The following is an 18,060-nucleotide window of genomic DNA, read 5'->3' on the forward strand; positions in this document are numbered from 1 at the left end:
TGCAGGAGAACCGAGCAGGAACCGACCATGCGTGTACTTGGATGTGGAAGGAAAACTGAACACAGCCTTCTGTAACCAGACCATGAGCAGTGTTTGCATGCAGTCCACAGGTAGAGTCATTTGGCAGCTCTGTAAAAGAACACATACACTTTTCATACATACACAATTGACATGTTTCTGAGCAGATGATGTGTTTATGTGTACTTGCACATGGATCAACAAGTGGGGACCAAAAGCAGACTCTTTGCACTCTTTTGTCCATATAATCTTTACATGTCGATATGGACAACACTTTACACATCTTCTGTTGAGCTGTACATATTTACATTTATTTGACTCAAACACTTCTAATGTTGTCCACTTTATTAGATTTTTATCTCAGAGTTGCCAAAAATCCCATCCAATAAAGGACACAGATCATATTAGTTGTATTTATGTAGCGACAAAGAGAACAATCATCTCAAAGTAAATACAAATACACTTCATTAATTGTCGGGGTACATTCCTTAAAATGACAATAATCTCATATAGAAGTAGGAATGAATTCTCAGGATCACTCGAGTCAATATGTTCTTGTTCTTAGAGAGATGACAGGGGTGAGAGAAACGAGCCCTGCAGACATGTTGAACCCTGCTTTTATCTGCCTTCTGCATTCTAGTTGATTGACTTCAATTCAACTTTATTTATATGATGCCAAGTACGACACAGTCATTTAAGGGCTCCTGAGCAATAATAGGCGACTGTGGAAAGGAAAAACTCTCCTTTTTTGGAGGAAGAAAGCTGCAAACCCAGACTCAGAGATGGCAGCATTCTGCTATTCCGGCTGTGGTGAGGGGAGACTTGGAAAGAGGCAAATGTTAGTGACATGATGTAATAGTGAAACATGGTCAGTGAGACAGGAAAGAAACTCAGTCCACGTTGTTCACACAGTTCACAGAAAAACTGAAATATATCATCTGAACCACCTCGAGCGTTTAACCATCCATCCATCCATTGACTACCGCTTTATCCGGGGCCGGGTCGCGGAGGCAGCAGTCTGAGCAGAGTTGCCCAGACTTCCCTCACCCCAGACTCTTCCTCCAGCTCCTCCGGTGGCACCCCAAGGTGTTCCCAGGCCATAGAGAGACATAGTCCCTCCAGCGTGTCCTGGGTCTGCCCCGAGGCCTCCTACCGGAGGGACATGCCTGGAACACCTCCCTAGGGAGGCGTCTGGGAGGGCATCCGAAATAGGTGCCTGAGCCACCTCAGCTGGCTCCTCTGGATGTGGAGGAGCAGCGGCTCTACTCCGAGCTCCTCCTGGTGACTGAGCTCCTCACCCTATGTCTAAGGGTGACTGAGCTCCTCCCCCTATCTCTAAGGGTGACTGAGCTCCTCCCCCTATCTCTAAGGGTGACTGAGCTCCTCCCCCTATCTCTAAGGGTGACTGAGCTCCTCCCCCTATCTCTAAGGGTGACTCAGCTCCTCACCCTATGTCTAAGGGTGACTGAGCTCCTCCCCCTATCTCTAAGGGTGACTCAGCTCCTCCCCCTATCTCTAAGGGTGACTGAGCTCCTCCCCCTATCTCTAAGGGTGACTCAGCTCCTCCCCCTATCTCTAAGGGTGACTGAGCTCCTCCCCCTATCTCTAAGGGTGACTCAGCTCCTCCCCCTATGTCTAAGGGTGACTGAGCTCCTCCCCCTATCTCTAAGGGTGACTGAGCTCCTCACCCTATCTCTAAGCGTGACTGAGCTCCTCACCCTATCTCCAAGGGTGGCTGAGCTCCTCACCCTATCTCTAAGGGTGACTGAGCTCCTCCCCCTATCTCTAAGGGTGACTGAGCTCCTCACCCTATCTCTAAGGGTGACTGAGCTCCTCACCCTATCTCTAAGGGTACGCCCAGCCACCCTACGGAGGAAGCTCATTTCAGCCACTTGTATCCGGGATCTGGTTCTTTTGGTCATGACCCATAGTTCATGACCATAGGTGAGGGTAGGAACGAAGATCGACCGGTAAATCGAGAGCTTCGCTTTTTGGCTCAGCTCTTTCTTCACCACGACGGAGCGTTTAACCAGAAAATGTAGAGTTTACCACATGAAATAAACCAGTTCATACAAGTAGTTGATGGTTGATGTAGTTCAATAACCAAGTAGTTGATGACTGTATCTGTCATTCACAGATGTGCCACCAACAGAGTCAACCGTTTTCCCTGGAAGCTGTCCTCCAGACACAGATGTGGACTACTACCAGACTTACACTTGGCTGCCATTCAAGGCCAACTGCTACTTGTTTGTCCATGATGAAATAGAATGGGCAGATGCAGCCAGCAGCTGTCAGAGGCATGGTGAGAGAAACGTGTGCACCTTCAAGTTGCCAGGTTTGATCACGTTACTGTAGAGACAAAAGAAGCCCAGACATCTCCATCCCCTGAAGCGTTCTCTATTTCCTCGCGGGGACACCAAACCACTCCAAGACCAAACTAGAGATGACATTTCTGCAGCAGGTCCTGGACCCACCTGAGTGTGTCCTCCCACTGCGATGTGCGTGATAAACCTCTGATGTAGACCGCCAGGGAGTGTCCTGAGCACATGAAGCTCCTCAAAGTGGTTCATCTCACTGTGGGGTAGCGCCAGCGCCACCTTGAATCTCTCCTGGATGGTTGAAGTCCTCACTCTCTCATGAAGCGTGAGGACCACCACCCTGGAGACAAAAACTCATTTCAACCATGTGTATTGTCCAACTCCGTTTTTTCAGTCATGAACCAAAGTTCAGGAGCACAGGTAAGGGTGGAGGTGTAGAGTGAGGACATTGTAAAGACCAGTGCTTCTATCAGTCAACCATTAGATTAAAATAATGAACAAAGTTCTTGAAGGAAACCGTCCCAATTGTCCAGACCAGAACAATGCAGAGAACCTGATTTCCACAGGCATCTCGTGCATCTTAATATTGCAATTATGATAAAGCGTGACGTATTGTTCTGCCTCGGCTGCTGAGCTGAAGAACGCGACAATGTAGTGAAAGAGGTTGTTTTTGTTCTCGAGGTGGAATCCTCGCAAGCATTGAAGATCCTGCCGAGCAGCAGTTCATCCAGAGCAACGTGGAAATATTCCAAGATAGCCACAGTTCTTTCTGGATTGGCCTCTTTAAAACGCATCAAGGTAGTTTCACACAGTGCCCTATTGCAAATATGTCTGTTGCTGTGAAAGCTAAATTACACCTCAGCGTTTGTTTGTCTCGTAGGATCATGGTTGTGGTTGGATAAAACAGTCTTGGATTACATTAACTGGGCTCCGGATGAGCCTGATTCCGACTATGGTGCAATCAGAACCTCAGATGGAGCGTGGTCTGCTGGTCGCAGGTGGCATGACCGGGCATACATCTGTAAGAGACCCAAAGGTGAGACGACTGGGCCCAACTATATCGCGTAGTGTTTTTATAAGATCGTTTCATTTATACACCATACTCATCGGTGAACAAATCATTTATTTCATCTGAAATATATTAATTTCATTCCCACTAGTAATTCTGACGGAATCAGAATCAAGACCGGGTGAGTTACATCCTTATATCACTTTGACTTTTCAATATTGTGATTGTATTGTAAAATGCAACATTTGCAGCAAAATCAAAAATCCTTTACTTGAATACAACATACAGATATGCATTCAGTTGTCATGTGAATTCTTTCCACTGAGCCTCGTCTCCCTGCTGAATGTGCAGAACCCCATGGAGCTCAGGATCCTCGCAGTCGTGTCCGCACAAGTCTGGTCGTTGTGCTGATCATCACCATCATCTCATCACTGATCGCCGTGGCCTTCTTCCTCTACAAGAAGTCCCCTCGGCCACTGCCCACCTTTGACAACCCTCTGTACTTCAACACTGAACCGTCTCCACCTGACGTGGTTGATACCAACAAAATGATCGAGGCTGCAGAAAATCCTGAGCCTATTTTAAGTCTGTGATTGAAAAAAAGCAGCAGAATCTACATACATAACTGTATGTCAGCCTGATTGTATTCCTTTTTTGTGTGCTATATACAATATCTATTCAGGTATTTAATAGTGTATTACTAAGCATTAGTTTCAGTGGAGTTGGCTCTGTCTAACCTTGTGGAACAGAACAATTTAGGCTCTAGGATGTCTCAATGGAAATCATTAATATTTACCTTTTTTGTTTTTAATTATTCCTGTGTACATAATTGCAGAGCTTACACCCACTAGATGCTGGTCCCTGCTTCTGCTCTTAAATGTACAAATGTGTTTTTGTGTCACTGTTAAATAAACATTAAATCTTGAACTAAATTATAAATGTTCTCCTATTTATAAGACATTAAAAAAAGTTCTGGGTGTAACCATGTAACTTGTATTCCCGTAATTAGGAATGCAAGCACATTCTATAATTTAAATAAGGAGTAACAAGAAGTGGAATAAGACGTCAGTTAATGAGACGTCGTGTTGAACGGCTGTCAGAAAGTCCGACTGACATACTTGGGCATGTTATTTCAGTGCCAAGAGACGTTTCTACAGATATTTGGAGATATTTGTCAGTTTAGTGTGTGCATGTTTGTTAATCAATGATTATCTCATCTGCACTGCAGACTTCACAACATAGACATTTCTCAAGAACCGGGCTCGGACTGGATTTGTGGTGGCTCAGAACTGCACAAAGTCCCCAGAGAGGACAGGATGTCCATCAGGACTATAGACCAGGCCAGGGGTCTTCGCTCTCTATGAGCCAAATAGCTGTTGTTGCCCACCTTCCATGAAATGGAAGTAGTCTGAACATCTTTACCTTCAAAACTACAATACCACAGCTCTTCTAGTTTGAGGACAAGTTACACCTAAACTGCCCTTGTTGAATTGATGACATTTAAGAATTTCATTTATGATCTGTAATATAATTTTGAATTTTTAGCAGTTTCGGTTGTTTTAGCTTTTCAATATTTTGCTTGTTTTTTATGCACAGATAATGATGGCAGTTTTAGATCATCTTGATTGTTTCAGCCATCTTAGCTATGAAGTAGCCCCCAAGGAAGAGCAACACAGTGAAAGCCTCAGACAGCTGAAGCCTGCTGCCAGATATAAAATCATCCAGTATATCTACTTCATACATACGTTTTCCTTTCTTCTTTTTATTTTCAAACTGAGGAAACAAATTCCGAATTTCAGACGATGTATTAGTCTACTTTTTTTATTTATTTTATTAGCTTGGAACCATCTTGGCTATTTTCATCCAGTCAGGAAAAGTATCTGTTAAAAAGGATCTATTTCATATATAAGTCAATGCTTGGGTACACAATCTATTACTCCTTTTACAAGAGACATCAATTGTGTTAGAATCGGGACTTTTAAACTCTCTGTGCACTTTTGAAACATCACTTTCAAAAACTCCACCGAGAACCACTGAGTTACTGTTTTAAAATGTAAAATCTAAATGAGTGTCTCCTATATGAGGTTTAATTTCCTCTGTCATCTACTGAATCATGGTGTGACTGTGGTACTTGGTAGCGTAAAAGTAATCAATGACAGATTTGTACAATTCTGAAACTTTTCAATGGAGAGATTTTAAAATATGGCTCACTTACAGATTAAAGTCATTGAAAGAACTTGAAATGGCTTGATCTCATTTAAAATGAGGTCTTTTTGCACAACTGGCTGTTTCCCAACAAGGAGCTTAACAGCAGAATTCACAGCAAGTCAATGATGTATGGATGATCAATAAATGTCCTGGTTCAGTAACACGTTTTGACCTCATGAGACCCAGACCACACCTAACGATGGACCAACAGTACCTCGCATTGTGACGCTTCAAACAGGACGTCCTCAGACGGAGTGTCCACTGAGCTCAGGGGGTCACAGAGGGTCAGCAGGTTGAACAGAGACTCAGAGACTGGAAGAGTCACAGAAAGGTGTAGAAGTGGACGTCCTTTGTCCACATCCCACCCTGATGACCAAACATTGTGAACAACGCCTGAGAAACCGGATGACGAAGGCCAGTCCACTCTGGACACGTTTAAGGTGAGAGGCTCCAAGTGTCACGTCAGACCATCTGAAACCGTTTCCCTCAGTGTGGTCTGCTCTAGACCACCTGCAAGGTACCTGACTACACCACCAGCCTCTAGACCACCTGCAAGGTACCTGACCACACCACCAGCCTCTAGACCACCTGCAAGGTACCTGACCACACCACCAGCCTCTAGACCACCTGCAAGGTACCTGACTACACCACCAGCCTCTAGACCACCTGCAAGGTACCTGACCACACCACCAGCCTCTAGACCACCTGCAAGGTACCCGACCACACCACCAGGTACAGGCGTCCTGGTCTTGATGGACCAGGGACCAAGGACCAGTGGGCCTCAGTCATGTTTTCTGATGACGGGGATGAAAAGTGGAAAAACAGATTCCAGCTGAAAATTGTGGAGGTCTTGGAGCCACCGGCCCCCTGGAACTGAAGCTTTCTAAACATTTTCTAGCCATTTTATCTGCATTTTCTACAACAACATAATAAGACCAGGAATAAATCTTACAATATTCAGTGAAAAATCAACTTACAATCTTTCTGATATCTACATAAAATAATTGATCTACCAAAATGTGTCGTTTCCAAATGTTTCTGGACTTTCAATGTGTGATGTAACAACGAGAACCAGCTTTAGTGACATGGTGACAGTCAGTGCCCCCCCAAACATCACCAATGCCTGAGAAGTGATTCACAAACAAGCCACAACAACGTCCCGCCCCACGTACTGACTGCCGCCTGGTTCAGCAGCCTGGACAGCACCCAGAGCAGGAACTGGATGTGAGAATGGAATCCGTGTTTTTGATTAGCCTCCCTGCCACTATGGAAAACTAAACACATGGTGGCAGTGCGCACTGCAGACCGGCATTTGTTTTCATCAAAACGTTGTAAACAAATAACATCTGTTGTCTTTCCATGGCAGCTGGTGTCTGGAGACGTTTAGCAATCAGAGCTTCTAACGCCTTATAATCTCATGTAATGTCCGAACAGTTTGACCTTTTCAACAGTGTGTTTAAAGGAATTGTTGTGACTATCCAAAAAACCAAAACTTTTTAGTCACATGAAATGGTGGTTGAGAAGGTGCTTGACTCAACTCCAGAGAAAAAATAAAAATGAAGATTTGCAGGTTGTCTCTTTGGGTGAGGTTCCCATTTATTGTAACACAATTATAAAGGTAAATAACAAAACAGAAATTACCAGGTTTCTCTGTTCCTCTGGATCTAGGTAAAACTGTGTGTTTTCCCCACCACCATTCCACTCAAACTAATTACTTCCCTGATCTTAAGCAGCTGGGCAGCTGCTGCTGGCAAGGAAACACAACAGAAACAACACCACCCCTTGTGGTTAAAAGTAAAATACATGCACAACAAAAAAGAATGGCTCCTACAGGAATGTTTAAACATTATACTTGTAGGGACTTCTTACCTCATAAGGATCACTATTTATGTTATGGTTGGCTATCGATAATGATTAATAATGATCAAAGATAGTTATTACTAATGTTATCGATATGTATTCTGATGTGTATCAGAACCTCGGAGCTCCACCTGTCTTAACAGGAAATGATAGCCAATTCAGTTCTATCAGTCTCATAAGATATACTAAACAGTTCATCAGGAATTTGAATTAATAGTTAAATTAATTACAATTACCAGAATTAACAGTAAAGATTGAAGGATTTTGGAGTTCTTGACACAGAAGAGTCGACATTTCATTCTCCTTTGTGCTCATTAATAAAACAGCAAGTATGATTCCGAAAATTATATTTATTTACAATGAAAACAAATAAACACAGATTCTAACTACCTATATACAGCTGTGTGTGTGTGGAGAGACAAAGAGAGAGAGGTGGAGGGAGTGTGTGTGTGAGACTTCTTCTAGACATTCCAAGGTGGAGATGTAAGCAGTGGGGTGTCGCTCTCTTATTGTTGCTGCTCCTTGACTGTGGAACAAACTGCCCCCCGACATGAACAAACTGCCCCCCCGACATTCGCACCACCACTGATCTCGGCCTTTTTAAATCAAAGCTGAAAACTCACTTTTTTAAGTTGGCTTTTAACTCTGTCTCGGGCAGTGTATTTATTCTGGAGCTTCTCTGTGATGATTGGTGACCTCTGCTCTTCAGGTGCATCTCTCCCTTGTGGGGTGCCACAGGGATCTGTTCTCGGCCCTGTTCTATTTTCCTTGTATCTGCTACCTCTGGGATCAATTATAAGAAAACACAATCTGTCCTTCCACCTCTATGCTGATGACCTGCAGATATATTTACCCATAAGACCCAATGAAAGCACTGCTCTTACAAGGCTAATGGATTGTTGTACTGATGTAAAGAAGTGGTTGGCACACAACTTTATGCATTTAAATGACACAAAAACAGAATGCCTCTTGTTTGGCACATCACCGATGGCGAATGTTTTTAAAACACACTCTGGTACTCTGGCCCCCTATTTTAAACCACTTGTTACAAATCTTGAGGTAACGTTCGACAACGGTCTTAAATTTGACAAACAGATTAGTTCTGTGGTCAAAGCCAGTTTTTATCAGCTCGTCTCCTGGACAAAGTGAAGCCGTTCCTGAATCAACAGGATCTTGAGAAGGCGATACCTCTTTCATTAGCTCCAGACTGGACTGCAATGCCCTCTATGTGGGCCTCAGCCAGTCTTTATGTGGGCCTCAGTCAGTCTTTATGTCGGCCTCAGCCAGTCTTTATGTGGGCCTCAGCCAGTCTTTATGTCGGCCTCAGCCAGTCTTTATGTGGGCCTCAGCCAGTCTTTATGTCGGCCTCAGCCAGTCTTTATGTGGGCCTCAGCCAGTCTTTATGTCGGCCTCAGTCAGTCTTTATGTGGGCGTCAGTCAGTCTTTATGTCGGCCTCAGCCAGTCTTTATGTCGGCCTCAGTCAGTCTTTATGTGGGCGTCAGTCAGTCTTTATGCCGGCCTCAGCCAGTCTTTATGTGGGCGTCAGTCAGTCTTTATGTCGGCCTCAGTCAGTCTTTATGTGGGCGTCAGTCAGTCTTTATGTCGGCCTCAGCCAGTCTTTATGTGGGCCTCAGCCAGTCTTTATGTGGGCCTCAGTCAGTCTTCCTTCTATGTGGGCCTCAGCCAGTCTTTATGTGGGCCTCAGTCAGTCTTTATGTGGGCCTCAGCCAGTCTTTATGTGGGCCTCAGCCAGTCTTTATGTCGGCCTCAGTCAGTCTTTATGTGGGCGTCAGTCAGTCTTTATGTCGGCCTCAGCCAGTCTTTATGTCGGCCTCAGTCAGTCTTTATGTGGGCGTCAGTCAGTCTTTATGCCGGCCTCAGCCAGTCTTTATGTGGCCGTCAGTCAGTCTTTATGTCGGCCTCAGTCAGTCTTTATGTGGGCATCAGTCAGTCTTTATGTCGGCCTCAGCCAGTCTTTATGTCGGCCTCAGCCAGTCTTTATGTGGGCCTCAGTCAGTCTTTATGTGGGCCTCAGCCAGTCTTTATGTGGGCCTCTGTCAGTCTTCCTTCTATGTGGGCCTCAGCCAGTCTTCCCTCTATGTCGGCCTCAGCCAGTCTTCCCTCTATGTGGGCCTCAGCCAGTCTTCCCTCTATGTGGGCCTCAGCCAGCCTTTATGTGGGCCTCAGCCAGTCTTTATGTGGGCCTCAGCCAGTCTTTATGTGGGCCTCAGTCAGTCTTTATGTGGGCCTCAGCCAGTCTTTATGTGGGCCTCAGCCAGTCTTTATGTGGGCCTCAGTCAGTCTTTATGTGGGCCTCAGTCAGTCTTTATGTGGGCCTCAGCCAGTCTTTATGTCGGCCTCAGTCAGTCTTTATGTGGGCGTCAGTCAGTCTTTATGTCGGCCTCAGCCAGTCTTTATGTCGGCCTCAGTCAGTCTTTATGTGGGTGTCAGTCAGTCTTTATGCCGGCCTCAGCCAGTCTTTATGTGGGCGTCAGTCAGTCTTTATGTCGGCCTCAGTCAGTCTTTATGTGGGCGTCAGTCAGTCTTTATGTCGGCCTCAGCCAGTCTTTATGTGGGCCTCAGCCAGTCTTTATGTGGGCCTCAGTCAGTCTTCCTTCTATGTGGGCCTCAGCCAGTCTTTATGTGGGCCTCAGTCAGTCTTTATGTGGGCCTCAGCCAGTCTTTATGTGGGCCTCAGCCAGTCTTTATGTTGGCCTCAGTCAGTCTTTATGTGGGCGTCAGTCAGTCTTTATGTCGGCCTCAGCCAGTCTTTATGTCGGCCTCAGTCAGTCTTTATGTGGGCGTCAGTCAGTCTTTATGCCGGCCTCAGCCAGTCTTTATGTGGGCGTTAGTCAGTCTTTATGTCGGCCTCAGTCAGTCTTTATGTGGGCGTCAGTCAGTCTTTATGTCGGCCTCAGCCAGTCTTTATGTGGGCCTCAGCCAGTCTTTATGTGGGCCTCAGTCAGTCTTCCTTCTATGTGGGCCTCAGCCAGTCTTTATGTGGGCCTCAGTCAGTCTTTATGTGGGCCTCAGCCAGTCTTTATGTGGGCCTCAGCCAGTCTTTATGTGGGCCTCAGCCAGTCTTTATGTGGGCCGCTGTCAGTCTTCCTTCCATGTGGGCCTCAGCCAGTCTTCCCTCTATGTCGGCCTCAGCCAGTCTTCCCTCTATGTCGGCCTCAGCCAGTCTTCCCTCTATGTCGGCCTCAGCCAGTCTTCCCTCTATGTGGGCCTCAGCCAGTCTTCCCTCTATGTGGGCCTCAGCCAGCCTTTATGTGGGCCTCAGCCAGTCTTTATGTGGGCCTCAGTCAGTCTTTATGTGGGCCTCAGCCAGTCTTTATGTGGGCCTCAGTCAGTCTTTATGTGGGCCTCAGCCAGTCTTTATGTGGGCCTCAGCCAGTCTTTATGTGGGCCGCTGTCAGTCTTCCTTCCATGTGGGCCTCAGCCAGTCTTCCCTCTATGTCGGCCTCAGCCAGTCTTCCCTCTATGTCGGCCTCAGCCAGTCTTCCCTCTATGTCGGCCTCAGCCAGTCTTCCCTCTATGTGGGCCTCAGCCAGTCTTCCCTCTATGTGGGCCTCAGCCAGCCTTTATGTGGGCCTCAGCCAGTCTTTATGTGGGCCTCAGTCAGTCTTTATGTGGGCCTCAGCCAGTCTTTATGTGGGCCTCAGTCAGTCTTTATGTGGGCCTCAGCCAGTCTTTATGTGGGCCTCAGCCAGTCTTTATGTGGGCCTCAGCCAGTCTTTATGTCGGCCTCAGCCAGTCTTTATGTGGGCCTCAGCCAGTCTTTATGTGGGCCTCAGTCAGTCTTTATGTGGGCCTCAGCCAGTCTTTATGTGGGCCTCAGCCAGTCTTTATGTGGGCCTCAGTCAGTCTTTATGTGGGCCTCAGCCAGTCTTTATGTGGGCCTCAGCCAGTCTTTATGTGGGCCTCAGCCAGTCTTCTATTACACGTCTTCAACTAGTGCAGAATGCCGCTGCCAGGTTTTTAACAAACTCATCCAGACGTGAACACATTCCCCCTGTGCCGTCGTCTCTCCACTGGCTTCCAGTTCATTTTAGAATCGATTTTAAACTTCTGTTGTTTGTTTTTAATGCCATCAATGTCCTGGTCCCTCTTACCTGTCTGACATTTTAACCCTCCGTGACCCTGGAGGGCCCTGGTTCTTCTTACCTGTCTGACATTTTAACCCTACGTGACCCTGGAGGGCCCTGGTTCTTCAGGTCAGCGTCTTTTAGACATCCCAAGGTGGAGATACAAACAGTGGGGCGTCGCTCTTTTGCAGTCGCTGCTCCCAGACTGTGGAACAAACTGCCCCCCGACATTCGCGCCATCACTGATCTCGGCCTTTTTAAATCAAAGTTGAAAACTCACTTTTTTAAGTTGGCTTTTAACTCAGTCTAGGGAAGTGTATTTTATTTTATTCTGTATGCTCTGTTTTATGATTTTCTGGATGGCTTCAACAAACTGCAGCACCGCCGCACCTCATACAGACAGCACCTGTGTTCTATTTTATTTTTCGTTTTATGTATTTATTCTCGTATTTACTTCTTAATGTATTGTTTTAGCTTGTAAAGCACTTTGGATGTCACCGGGTGATTATAAAAGGGCTACAGAAATAAAGTTGATTTGATTTGTATACTCTGTTTTTATGAATCTCTGGAAGCTTCACCAACCTGCAGCACCGTCACTCCTCCCACAGTCAGCACCTGTGTTTTATTTATTGTTTTTATGTGTTGTTCTCGGATTTATTTCTTAATGTATTGTTTTTTTTTTTTAATATATAGCTTTGTTGTAAAGCACTTTGGATACCTCTAGGTGATTGTAAAGGGCTATAGAAATAAAGTTTGATTGATTGATTGATGAACTACAAAACAAGATGGCGGATCACAAGAAACTACATTCAAATGGAGGTTATCAGAGAGCAGGAAGTCTGTCCTGGGTCTCCACCATGTGCTGGAGAACAATGGAACATGGAAGCTAGTCTTTAGCATCTGCTTCCTGTGTGTCTCTGCTAAAGGACCATTTCTAGAATGAGTTGATGTGAATGAGACTTGTTTTGTAAAACGTCAGGAGTCGTCAGATGGTGTTCAGTTACTGTGTGATGTTGTCTTTGATGTGATATGTGTAGGATTGTGAGTTAACTAGTTAGTAAAGCAAAGATTAGCATGCAGACCCTGTGTCTGTGGCAGAGCTAACGTTGGTTTACAAGTTGATCACTGCTCCTAGTATCATTATCTATAGAACTCAATCACTGTAACAGAATCAACACATCTTCATAAAAGTTAAACAGTTCTATCATAGCATCATGTTTCCACTGAAATGTCTTCCTTCATGATATGTAGTTCAGCACGTGTTGCATGTAAACAAACAGTAGTTTTTTCTACATAGTATAAAAAGAGAGAAAAATCAATTACAACTCATTCATGTTCAATAACAACACTGAATAACAAAACCCATTGGATTCATGTCAACATTTTACTTCCATTTCTTCAAAGTTCACATCTGGTCAAACAACATTGTTAACTTCACATTTTTCAAAACACAAAAAGCAACATTGTTAGAAATAATAATGAAATGTGCTTCTTTAAGGTTCATCATCAACCAGGGGACCTTTTGTCAGCCTCTGTGCAGTTCAACACAAATGGAAACCAAACTTCTTTAAATCTTCTAATTTTGTGACAAAGCAGAAAGTCAATGATTTCCTAAAGCGTCTCAACAGCGTGGAAATCAGCAATGTTGACTTCAAACTGGATGATACCTTGTGATTTTGGCCTCAAGCTGGACTTCCTGAACCACATGTGTTGTAGCTCCATTCCCATCTCCCCCTGTCCACATGTCCAAGTGTCCTTGAGCAAGACCCTGAACCCCAAACTGCTCTCAGTGGATGGACTGAGTGCCTTGCATGGCAGCCACCTCCATTGGTGTGTGAATGAATGGGTGAATGTGATGAACAGTGTAAAGCACTGTGGGGACTGCTAAAGGCCTCTGCATTCTCCATAAGAACAAGAAGAAAAGTTCAGCCGTGACGTCAGCCAGCTGCCGGAGAAAATGCTTGTTCAGCAGGAGAGTTCCTACTCTGAGAAGACAGTGTTGACCTCGCAGGCCACGCCCCCTCACAGCAGACACTTGTGTCAAACATTTAACTTTTCAACTGCAGCTTATTTGTCCCTTCAAATGTTTTCAGAAACACATTTCTCTGAACTGTTTCAGGAATAAAAGGCCAGGACGGTTGGTACTGCTGGACAAAATGTCTTTGGCCAGAGGGAGCTGGCTGAAGAACATCACCTCATTGTGTTTGGCAACACTTTCTTCTTCTTCTGATGGAGGATGAATCTGCCTTTACGCACTGGAAACATGCTTCATCACTGGAATTCATTCACACATCAATGAAACACTTCACACATGTTTCACAACAATATGGCTTCTCACCTGTGAGTTCCCACATGGAAAGAACCTATATAAACATATATGTTTTAATATAGGTTTTGATATAGGTTTGGCATATATGTGACATATATAAAATTGGCCGTTTTCCTATATGTTATGTACATATATGTACATATATGTGTGCATACATGTGCGCATATATGTACATATATGTATATAACATATAGGAAAACGGCCAATTTTATATTTGTCACATATATTCCAAACCTATATGCGCATATATGCACACCTATATGTTCCAATATATGCAAACCTATATGTGCCCATATATGCACACCTATATGCGCATATATGCACACCTATATGAGCCCATGTATGCACACATATATGTACATATATGTACATATATGTGCATAAAATGTAGGAAAATGGCCAATTTTATATATATGCCACATATATCCTAACCTTTATATAGGTTCTTTCCATGTGGGCCACACTGAATGCTGTTATTTGCTCAGTGACCCTAGCGGGAATTGAACCAGGGTCTCCCGTTCACCAGTCCGTTGCCTTGCCACCTCAGCTATCTAGCCACTATGTATATATGTATATATATTCTGGTTCTGTCCATGTGGGACTTTCCATATATGCAGCCCATATATTGTCATATATGTGCATATATGCAGCATTTATGTGCATATATGCAGCATATATATGGTCATATATGTGCATATATGCAGCATATATATTGTCATATATGTGCATATATACAGCATATATATTGTCATATATGTGCATATATGTGCATATATGCAGCATATATATTGTCATATATGTGCATATATACAGCATATATATTGTCATATATGTGCATATATGCTGCATATAGGTTTCATATATGTGCATATATCCTCATATAGGTTCTTTCCATGTGGGTTCACGAAACACAAAAATTCCTCCTGACAGGATTCTTTCTGCCAGACTTACTAATATCCCAAGTTAAGTGACTGTCACAACCCACTGTATTTGCAAGTGCCTGATATCTACGTGCAAAAACGTGTGCAAAATTTGGGGATCTGTTCCTGGTGAGTACCGCCTCTGTATGGATTTGGAGCACGCAGACATGCCATAGCACTTTTTGTGCATAAGGAACTTTTGCTACGTTTGGGCTCCTGTACGGGTCACGCGCTGCCTTCTACAGCCAATGTGTGCACAGTGCACGGATGCTTAAAGATGCTCTTGCAGCCAGTGTTGCCAGATATGGCAGGTCTCCCCCAAAAGGGGGGAGCCGAATTCTCTTACCGTTTAACTGTTTATTTCGTGCATTTGTGTGTTCTTTAACACACGGTTTGATTGTTTAACATGATTTCCACACATGTTGAAATGTTGGCTGGTTTTTATTTAAGAGTGGTTTTTACATTGTTTGGGCTGGAAACATTGAGTCATATCTGGCAACCAGAACCCGGAGTCTCTGCGGTGGAATGGGTGGCATCTGGAGGTAGCAGCAGCTGGGACATCGGGTTCACGTTCATCGCACTTTCACGAACTTACAATATTCAAGTGAGTTAGAACGCCATACATGAGCAACACGTGTAAGTGCAGCCTCCATACCTGACAATCGCACGGATATCTTACGTTGTAAGCACGTACAACTCACTTACCATGTGTGCAACATATGATGCACACAACCGCTCACGGCCAGACGTGGCATGCGGGCCACGCACTTAAGGCGCTGTCATGCTACCAATGTCCGCGCTGGTACGCCAGTACACGTGTACTTTGTGACGTCAGAATCATCATCCCCCCCGGACACGAATGTCCACTCTGACCCCGCAGCCGTGGTCCACGCGCGCAGCCCAAATTGTGTGACCGCACATCCTGTACACGACTCTACACGCCGACTGCGCATGCGCCAGAGCTCCTCCGTCTTCCCGTCTGAACAATCCCAATTTAAAAGCAAATAAAGAGCCACACGACTCAAAACTCCTGAAGTGAAAGATAAAGTACTTTAGGAAAGGTGGAGAACGCCGGGCAGCAGAAGTGGAGATATTTCCGGGATCATTACGTTGTGTTAAGGAACGCGCACAGGCGTGAGCCCGAGTGGAGCATGACGACAAACGTGTGCGTCCCGCGGACATGAGCAGACACGAGCGTATTCACATTGGTAGCATGACAGCGCCTTTACACCTTGCCTTGAGTACTCCCTCCCTGCTCTTGCCACTCCCTCCCCACGTTTTCAGAAAAACGTAGCAGCCGTGGCCTCCCCAAAAAATGTACGGACTAAAAACATGCACGGTGGGTTGTGACCCTTGCTTAACACTCATGCCAACATTTAGCCTTTTTGCTTTGCATATGATCTGCAGATATAAAGCCCCTTGTGGCATGTTCCCATCTTGACGAGTCAAACATTTGGATGAGACAGCGATAGGGTGTGACAGCAGCGTCTTGCTGTTGCCTTTCCTTCATGTCCTCCACTGGAGTGTATCTTAATAACAATTCTTCTTCAACCTCTTCCTCTGTCATCAACTCCAGAACTACTCTCTCCACCATTGTCGCACCCTTTCGCTGTCTCATCCAAATGTTTGACTCGTCAAGATGGATACATGCCACAAGGGGCGTGGCCTGAGAGTTCAGCACCGTGTTGTGGAGTATGAACAGTCCTGCCGAACAAATGTTTTATTCAGCAGCTTGTTGACGTCACTGCTGAACTTTCATCTTGTTCTTATTGTTTCAAAAAGGGAGTCTGCAGGGACCTTTATGGAGGTTGAATTGGCCTTAAGTATTAGTGAGTCCATGTGCAGAGAGCATTTTCCTCATGTGACTGCTCTCACCCACATGGAAAGAACCTATATAAACATATATGTTTTAATATAGGTTTTGATATAGGTTTGGCATATATGTGACATATATAAAATTGGCCGTTTTCCTATATGTTATGTACATATATGTACTTATATGTGTGCATATATGCGCACATATATGTACATATATGTATATAACATATAGGAAAATGGCCAATTTTATATATGTCACATATATGCCAAACCTATATGCGCATGTATGCACACATATATGTACATAACATATAGGAAAACGGCCAATTTTATATATGTCACATATATTCCAAACCTATATGCGCATATACGCACACCTATATGTTCCAATATATGCAAACCTATATGTGCCCATATATGCGCACCTATATGCGCATATATGCACACCTATATGTGCCCATGTATGCACACATGTATGCACATATGTGTACATATATGTGCATAAAATATAGGAAAATGGCCAATTTTATATATGCCACGTATATCCTAACCTTTATATAGGTTCTTTCCATGTGGGTCCACACTGGATGCTGTTATTTGCTCAGTGACCCTAGCGGGAATCGAACCAGGGTCTCCCGTGCACCAGTCCATTGCCTTGCCACCTGAGCTATATATATATATATATACATATATATATAAATATGTACCTATCTGTGCATATAGGTCCATATATGTTCATAAAATATAGGGAAATGGCCAATTTTATATATGTCACATATATTCAAAACCTATATCAAAACCTATATTAAAACATATATGTTTATATAGGTTCTGTCCATATTGGACTTTCCATATATGCAGCATATATATTGTCATATATATTGTCATATATGTGCATATATGTGCATATATACAGCATATATATTGTCATATATGTGCATATATGCTGCATATAGGTTTCATATATGTGCATATATCCTCATATAGGTTCTTTCCATGTGGGTTCTCTTGTGACTCTTCAAAACATTCTTTTGACTGAAACATTTCCCACATGTTTCACAAGAAAATGGTTTCTCACCTGTGTGAATTCTCTTGTGGCTCATCCAAGCACTATGGTCACTGAAATATTTCCCACATGTTTCACAAGAATATGGCTTCTCACCTGTGAGTTCTCTTGTGACTCTTCAAAACACCCATTCAACTGAAACATTTCCCACATGTTTCACAAGAAAATGGTTTGGACAGTTGGATCAGGACAGAAGCACCTGCAAATGGTTTTCAGTTCAGTGTGATGAATCAACGGACTGAAGCAACACTGCTCAGTCAGCAGTGTTCATAAGAATGGTGTTTGAAGACTCCTCTGTTCAAGAGGAATTCCTCACAGTGCTACCTTTGAAAACAACAACCAGACGAGTGGATATTTATGATGCAGTGAAGAACTACTTCTGCAACCAAAATGTGTCATTAGAAAAATTGGTGTCAATAACAAGT

General features: G+C 44.2%; 1 protein-coding gene across 1 annotated transcript in view; it reads left to right on the top strand.

The window, feature by feature from the left end:
- LOC308135576 (macrophage mannose receptor 1-like) overlaps window positions 1-4,271 on the top strand; it is a gene marked incomplete at its 5' end in the record, with an annotated part of 12,142 nt that extends 7,871 nt beyond the window's left edge. The window contains 6 exon segments of the mRNA XM_080503627.1: window positions 1-110; window positions 2,156-2,320; window positions 3,018-3,134; window positions 3,217-3,372; window positions 3,497-3,526; window positions 3,697-4,271. The exon segment at window positions 1-110 is cut by the window's left edge and continues 56 nt beyond it. Coding sequence (XP_080359753.1) covers window positions 1-110; window positions 2,156-2,320; window positions 3,018-3,134; window positions 3,217-3,372; window positions 3,497-3,526; window positions 3,697-3,938 — 820 coding nt within the window. The 3' untranslated portion in view covers window positions 3,939-4,271.
- Between the last annotated feature and the right edge of the window lie 13,789 nt (window positions 4,272-18,060).

The sequence above is a fragment of the Blennius ocellaris genome, assembly GCF_963422515.1.
Source record: "Blennius ocellaris genome assembly, chromosome: 10".
NCBI classification, from domain to species: domain Eukaryota; kingdom Metazoa; phylum Chordata; class Actinopteri; order Blenniiformes; family Blenniidae; genus Blennius; species Blennius ocellaris.